General features: G+C 43.6%; 1 protein-coding gene and 1 long non-coding RNA gene across 2 annotated transcripts; both read right to left on the minus strand.

Moving 5' to 3' along the window:
* Window positions 1-4203: 4203 nt before the first annotated feature.
* LOC125534634 (antimicrobial peptide 1b) lies at window positions 4204-4785 on the minus strand. The gene has a single exon (XM_048697805.1). It carries the CDS (start codon window positions 4765-4767, stop codon window positions 4417-4419), a length of 351 nt encoding a protein of 116 aa, XP_048553762.1. The 5' UTR covers window positions 4768-4785; the 3' UTR covers window positions 4204-4416.
* A 722-nt stretch (window positions 4786-5507) lies between these two features.
* LOC125534635 lies at window positions 5508-7849 on the minus strand. The gene is made up of 5 exons (XR_007294529.1): window positions 7472-7849; window positions 7257-7280; window positions 7093-7147; window positions 5920-6004; window positions 5508-5813 (listed from the first exon to the last, which is right to left on the minus strand). It is a non-coding gene; the product is annotated as an uncharacterized LOC125534635 (long non-coding RNA).
* Window positions 7850-8064: the final 215 nt, after the last annotated feature.

Raw genomic sequence — 8064 nt, forward strand, 5'->3', positions numbered from 1 at the left:
CCTGGTCGTCTCATCACAGATAACTTCATCACAGCCTATGAATGTTTACATTATATGAAAACTAGGAGGGTAAAGGGAAACAGATACTGTGCTTTAAAGTTGGATATGATGAAAGCGTATGATCGCTTGGAGTGGTCTTACTTGCGAGCTGTGATGATAAAGATGGGCTTTAGTTCCCATTTTACTGATACGGTCATGTGATGTGTGACATCGGTCTCCTTTTCAGTTCTATTTAATGGAAGGAGTCTGGATGGGTTTAAGCCCTCTCGAGGCTTGCGTTAGGGTGATCCTAGCTCACCATATTTGTTCCTGCTAGCAGCAGAGGGGCTGTCATGTTTGTTGAAAGCCGGCGCAAGAGTACGTGGAATCACAGTCGCGCCGAATGCACCTGAAGTTAATCATCTGCTATTTGCAGATGACAGTTTGCTTTTCTTTGAAGCGACTGATGTGAGCGCAACTCGGATTGAGGAGTTACTAAGGATCTATTGCAATGCCTCGGGTCAGAGGGTAAACATGGATAAGTCATCCATTTTCTTTAGTAAAGGGGTACCAGATGCTTCTCGTAATTCCATCAAGAATATTCTGTCTGTTCACAACGAATCATTGAGAGAAATATTTAGGCTTGCCGTCGGATGTGGGGAGAGCAAAAGAAGGGTCGTTTAAATACTTGAAAGATAGAATTTGGAAGAAGGTGCAAGGGTGGATGGAGAAGTGCTTATCGGCTGGTGGGAAGGAAGTACTGATTAAGTCCGTGGCCCAGTCCATTCCAACGTATTCTATGTCATGCTTTAAATTGCCAAGGGGCCTGTGTGAGCATATCAATGGCATCATCAGGAAGTTCTGGTGGGGGAGCAAGAATGGCCAGCGGAAAACTGCCTGGGTTTCATGGAATACTATGTCCAAACCCAAGTTCATGGGAGGGTTGGGCTTCAGGGATTTGGAGTTGTTTAACCTAGCATTACTTGCACGCCAAGCTTGGAGGCTTCTGCAGGACCCGGCTTCGCTAAGTGCTCGCGTCCTAAAAGCCAGGTACTTTCCAGACTGTCATCTTCTGGATGCTGTTTTGGGTGCAGGTCCGTCCTAGGTCTGGCGCTCCATATTAGAAGGGAGGGACGTGCTAGCACAAGGGCTCATCAAGCGCATTGGATCGTGAACACATACAAATATATGGCAAGATAACTGGCTCCCGAGAGACTACAAACTTCGACCGATTTGTGCACGGTCGGCCAATCCGCCAAATCTAGTTTCGGATCTGATTGACCCCACCACCAGGTCATGGAACAAGCATGTGATCATGGAACATTTTATTGCTCCTGATGTTGAAGTGATTATGAACATACCATTGAGCACTCGGATTCAGGAAGATTTTTAGGCCTGGCACTATGATAAGAGGGGAGTCTTCTCGGTTCGATCGGCTTACCGAATGATATCTGCAGTCAAGATTCAGAGGGAGGACTGGCTCGACCACCGACCGGGACACTCAAATATTGCAGCAGACAAGAGTTCATGGTCGCAGCTCTAGAAGGTGCGGGTCCCTTCCAAGATCAGGGTGTTCGTATGGAGGTTAGCCCACACGTCGATCCCTACAGGGCTTGTTCGACATGAGAGGAACATGGCAGATACACCGGCGTGCTCGATTTGTGGAGCCGAGGAGGATACCTGGCGCCACTCCTTGCTCAGCTGCCGCATGGCTAGATGTGTATGGGCCTTGGGTGATGATGAGCTTTTGGAACATGTGATATCAAACCAAAATCCCGACGCACGGCTGTGGCTGTTCTGGTTGTTTGAAACAACAAGCCAGCAGGATTTAACGCGTGTTCTAGTGACAATGTGGGCGATTTGGTGGGCTCGTCGGAAAGCAATCAATGAGGAAGAGTTTCAAAGCCCACTGTCAACCATGAGCTTTATCAGGCGGTTTTTGGAGGAGCTGGATATCGTGGAAGCTCAATAGTCGCGGTCGTCTTCAGCGCATGCGGCACCGAAAGCACGTGCATGGCTTCCGCCAGATGGAGAAGCTGTGAAGATTAACTGTGATGGCGCCATATCAACGCTGGGCGAGAAGGGAGCGGCTGCTGTGGTATGCCGAGATAAAACAGGGAAGTTTCTTGGAGCATCAGCATTAGTTTTTGAGGGCTTGATCGACCCGGCGAGCTTGGAGGCACACGCGTGCAGTGAGGCCCTTGCCCTTGCCCCCGACTTGAATTTGAAGGAGCTGGTAATCACAACAGATTGCTTAGAAGTGATCTCCAACATAAAGCAACAAGCATCACCAGTGTATGCGCCGATTCTGCAGGACATACACATTAGCATGAACCTTTTTACTTCAGTTTTCTTTCGATTTGAACGTAGAGAAAATAATTTCGAGGCCCATTCGGTTGCAAAAGGAGCTGCGTCTCTGCCGGTGGGTCGCCATGTGTGGCTAGGGATCCTTCCTGAAATTGCATGTATTCCGGATGTGATGAACTTTGAATAAATCCCTAGTTACCTTTAAAAAAAACTGGTTGCATTTAGTACGTGTTTGCCAGAAAAAAGTAATTAGTATGTTCATTAAAAATTTGAGAAATTTTACTAACACTGACATACGGGCCCCACGTGTCATAACGGTCAATCTAACGGAGTTGACTACTGTGCCATGTCATTGCCTACGTGTGGGCCAACCCTGTCATAATCATGTTTAATTTCGGCCGAAGCAGTCACTAGTGTTTTTGGGAAAAATTAGTCAAAAAGTGGTAGTTTTCGGCATAAATTTGTAAAGTGGTAGTTTGTAGGCACGATTCGACGAAATGTGGTAGTTTTTCGTTAAATACTCCAAAAAATGAAAAAAGAGAGCAGCTCGTGCCCCGACCACTCTGTGGCAGGTATTGCGGCTGAGTTGGACAATTTATTTTTGTGTTTGATCTTCATTCCTCGAACCAAATAACTCTCACCATGCTGATGTTGTATATACCTTCCCCCTGTTGTACGCCCCGAAAATCAGATACACCACTTGCCCTGGCCGAACTTGTCCAATATTATGGCCACAATCCATGAAAAAAGAGGATCTGTTTCTACAAAGCAAAAATTCCTCCATGACGGATAGCAATACAAAAATCACTGCGAAAATACATGCCTACATATTGAGAACACTAGAAAGATCAGAAGAAAAACAAAGCAAACGTAACAAAAAATGTACATAAAATGTAAAGTTACAAATCCATTGTGTGTCAGGCATTGGCATCCAAAAAACATTCTATTTATCTGACCCGACATATGGAAATCGCGTAAGTTTGGCGTGCTTTCAAATAAGTATTTCACATGTTAGCCTCAATGATCTAACCCCTAGGAAAAATAAAATAAAAATCTCTGACAAACCCAAAATCTGTTTGTTCGGATATGTTTTACAAAAAAAAACATCAGTAGCTAAAATAAACACAAAAATGGAATAAAAATCGACAATCTTCAAATTCGGTTAAAAAATCACATCAGTCTATTGTCCGGAAAATTAAAATGTCCAATTCTAAACTTTGGCTCATCGATATGCACCTGGCAAAGAAAAAAATCTGACAAAACCCAAAAAATGTTTTTCTTTTCTCTTTTGGAAACAATATTGGCTAAAAATACATTTATGCTAGATTTGTCAGACATTGATATCTATCCTTGAAACCACATAATCACAGTGAAAAATCGAAATTGTTGGTGTGTAATTGAAACAAAAAATTATGTCACGGTCTGCCTATCCAAAAAATTCAGAAGGCCTACAGTATGTCTGTATGCACATCGTTTGCGACTAGATGACTGCTTCCACACAATTTGCCACTTGACTGCTAAACACACACACCATAAAACTTAATATACAGTTACAGTACATACGCCATTTACTACGAGCTGCATGATACTCCAGTTAACTGCTCACACCTAATCCAGCACGCGCATGCGCATCACAATCGCCGTGCTCCAGCCTGTCTTCGACCGCCTCCCACCGTTACGTTGCCGTTCGCTCCTACACTGCACATGTTGGTACAGTGTCGTCGTGTCTCCCATCGACCATATGCATTAAATAATCGGCGTACGCCCGGGAATACCGCATCCATCCCATATCCAGAACGAGTCGACGCCTCGTGATAAAGTGAGCAGGCGAGCTCGTCCACGCCGATGAATTTTCGCGATTGCAGATCTCTAATATTGACGAAATTAAACCCCCCTTCAGGAGGTCTTTACCACGGGCTAGGCCCAAGTTCTCTATCCCGTTTCTTATTGAAGACAAAAAGATGCCGAAGCACGATAAGACAAGACAAATGGGAAATATTCGTCCATTTATTTTTTTCACATACTAGTACTTCTCGAGATTATTCGTCCAGGGCTCACGCTCACGTTACGTAGACAAATGGGAAACCCCTTTCATTTCAAAAAATAAATAAAAGGACGTGAGACCTCTGTTCAAGGGCCTCCGGTGGAAGCAGTCAAGTTTAATCCCGTGGCTGACGCCGAGGACGCCGCTGCAGCTCTTGTAGGATCCGACTCGGTCGGCAACGCCTGCCCCACGACGTCGTCACGGCAGCCGCGGCACTGGCTCTGGCAGCTGCCTTCGCCGCAGTAGGCGTCGCCACTGCCGCAGAAGCCGTATTTACCGCAGCAGAGGCAGTTGGGGCACTTTGCGCCGCGGGCCTGGTCGCCGCACCTCTGGGCGCCGTTCACGGCCATGGCGAGCACCGCCGCCAGGACCACGGCCAGGAGGATGGCCGCCACCCTCGGGGCTCTCGGTACCGTGGCGGACATGTGTGGCTTCATGATCTTGTTGGTGCCTGGTAAAATACGGCGACGAGTGTTGCCATTTATAGATGGAACCCTCTGGGATGGTAGCTAGCAATGTCTGTCTGACTGGCCCATCGGCATGCATGGCCGTTTGTATGCGTCACACCTAACCTGGGCACACGAGATCGACACGTACGTACCTACTACGGTGGTTGGGTGGCACGTCGATGGACACGCGCGGTGTCTCTTTTGTCTCCTCGCTAGATCATCACGACCGCATAACTTTTTCTCTTCTTTCTTTCAACGGACTATCTAGAAACAGTACATATCGTTTCGTCTCTTTTCTTTTGCGGGAAGAAGAAGCATGTGTTTGTTTTCATCCTCGTCGTTCTAATCTCCAACATATATATGCTTGGCTACTACTACTACACAATGCAGGAATCTTTACACTAATACTCTGACTATTGTGCTCTTTTAAACTATACTACGTTGCACCCACAGCTCTTTCGCCAATCCCTACGCTATATCTCACATTCAGCATGTCATCTCTAATCTACATTAGTAATCTCACATCTGCATAAGTCGGTTTCAACTAGTCAAGCAGTTTAGTTGCGACAGCGGAGTAGTGCATTGCCTTCATTCCTTGGATAAAGCGCCCTGGGCGACCGGGAGAGAAACCGGCTGCAGGCGTGAAGCTGAGGCCTAATATACTATGTAAACTAGATGATTCCCCGCGCGTTGCTGCGGAAAGTATTGCCTAAAGTTGGTGTTTTACTCATACCGACTGTCTTAAAAGGATCAACAAAACGACTATAGATGATTCTGCTGACAACAATACTTTAGAATGATACATGACTATTGATACATATGTAAGTAAGGTCAATCATCCTACTTATATCATTCAAAATATGGACAACAGACAAAAATTTGGAACAGAGGATATTATGGTCAATTACCCATGAAACCAACTGGTTAAAGCTTTAATATATGCTACCATCTATGATTCTTGTGCGAATGGAAAAAACTACCAAGCTGCAACTCAAACATCACCACCTTGACCACAAGTCTTGATTGTGCCTAATCTGCATCAGAACTCCCATGTAAATTTACTTTAATCCATCCCACAACAGCACATAAATGAATGTCATACAAATGCCATTAGTGCTGAAAGAATATTAAGACTTTCACCTTCTAAAGACTCTGTAGTGTTTAGTTGTAGTTTCATCAGAAAGTTCCCTCTTATGAGTAATACTATGGATTGGGTAACATAACTCTGCAGAAAAACAACAAACAAAATGGATTCATTGAGGTGGTGCATAGATTGCAAAATAAAATAGCAGTCTAATTCTCATGTTTTCATCCATTCTCTAAAGGATAATTTGTAGTTGAGATGTGAGATACAGTGAGAAATAGAGAAGAACTGAAAGACTGCACTTTTCTGAATTTTGATATCTCATAGTATGTATAATCATTTCCATTTACATCATCATCCATGCTTGACTGGGCAATTATCAAGTTGAAGTTGTATGTTAGTCAAAACAACAGAGATCTATAAACATCGAGATACTCAAGTTAAATTTAATTTCCACTGCAATTAGTTAATATAAGAATGAAGATGCGATGGTCGACAAAGAAGATCATGGATGGCACATAAAAAGAACGTCTGACCTTTTACATAGCAGTTCGTCGAATATCTTCAACAATACACAACATTAAGATCTTGGCAAATATGATTCTCAAAAGGGAATGGAAGAATGGGAGTTGCATCGAGTGGATGATAGCATTGCTTTCCTCAATGGTTCATGAACATGGTTGATAAAATATAGGCTGCGCACAAACAGAATATCAGGGAAAATTAGATCAATCGATAGCATTTTTTGTATATCTTAATTGACCTTTTTTTTCCTGAATCTCGGTTGTACCTATGTATGTGAAATTTTGAGTAAGCACATGACACCGTGAAACTCTTCAGTGTGGCTGGGAAAATAAAATGAGCAAAAGTACCATGGAATATTCAATAAAGTTAAATCCTTATCTTGAGAAACCATAATGTTTATAATTTATGCCCCCATGAAAAGTTCATAATTTATGGAACACCATTCAGTTTCAGTGATCTCTCATTGACCATACGAAAGATGAAACTCTAGAATAATTTATAAATGCATCCATACAAATATGTCCTTTACCTAAAATCTATTATTCATTCTTTTGGATATAGCTGACCATTTATGCTGAATGGTCCTTTACCTAAAATCTATATGAAACACTTATACAGTGTTTAGTATAGATTAAATTATCGGAATTCAGGAAGAAAAAAAAGTGAGCTATCACGATCAGCACTAAAACATGTATATGACTTACCTGAGAAACATAAATATGCATATACCTTCAGATCGTTGCATGTGTGCGAAGTAATCTGCGGTAACAAATTGAAAATTAGGAAGAAAAAACGTTCAGAGTTAGACTACAGAAAGCAACACATCAATTCGAAATCCCTTGAGTTACTGCAAAAAGAAATTGTTTACCAGCTAGAACGCAATGTGTATAATCTGTCCACCAAAAGCATGAAAAAAGACAGCGATTTCAGTACCCCTTTCAGGAATGATGCAAGAGAATTTATTAGAGGTATAGAGAGAGAGAGACTTCGTAGAAGCTAAAAATCAATGGAATAACTTCCTTCTTGTTAATTTATATAAGACTTGGAACAATGAATATACTCGATTCAGTCAACTTTTAGTACCTACGTATAACATCATAGAACAACTAAAAGAGGATGAACGGTGTGCTGGCACCTATCCATCACTGGCCTCGCCTCGTACAGCCACTCGTGCGTCCACCGCTTCCTTCCGCGTCTTGCGTCGCTGCCGCCGGGGAGGGTTTCCTCTTGGATGCGGCAGTGGCTAGTTGAGGCATGGTGTCCATTTCTGTTGGATGATTGTCACCAAACAAATCAGTGTCACACCAATCACGGAATCACTGAATCCACGAACCATATGATGCATCTGCAAGGCTCATCAATTTACCTTCGAATCCATGAATCCACGAAAGGCAAAAAAAAGAATTTCAAATCTGGCTTCCCATGTTCAGATCGGGGCTCCTCTCACCTTTCACATGGGCGATGCGAGAAGTTGGTACCACCCACTACTAGGGAAAAGGCTAGCAGCAGCGCGGGTTTTAGGCCTATCAGCAGCGCGGGTGCCCGCACTACCAATAAGGCGCTACAGCTAACTCTTAGTAGTAGCGCTGCCTGTACCCGCGCTACCACTATTGACTATAGCAGCAGCGCTTTTCAGAAACGCGCTGCTATTATTTAGCTGTAGCGATTTCCCCGTC

Source organism: Triticum urartu, chromosome 2 (assembly GCF_003073215.2).
Source record: "Triticum urartu cultivar G1812 chromosome 2, Tu2.1, whole genome shotgun sequence".
Classification (NCBI taxonomy): Eukaryota; Viridiplantae; Streptophyta; class Magnoliopsida; order Poales; family Poaceae; genus Triticum; species Triticum urartu.

Coding starts and splice junctions, on each gene's coding strand:
- LOC125534634 (XM_048697805.1), bottom strand. CDS start 4,767: ATGAAGCCACACATGTCCGCCACGGTACCGAGAGCCCCGAGGGTGGCG.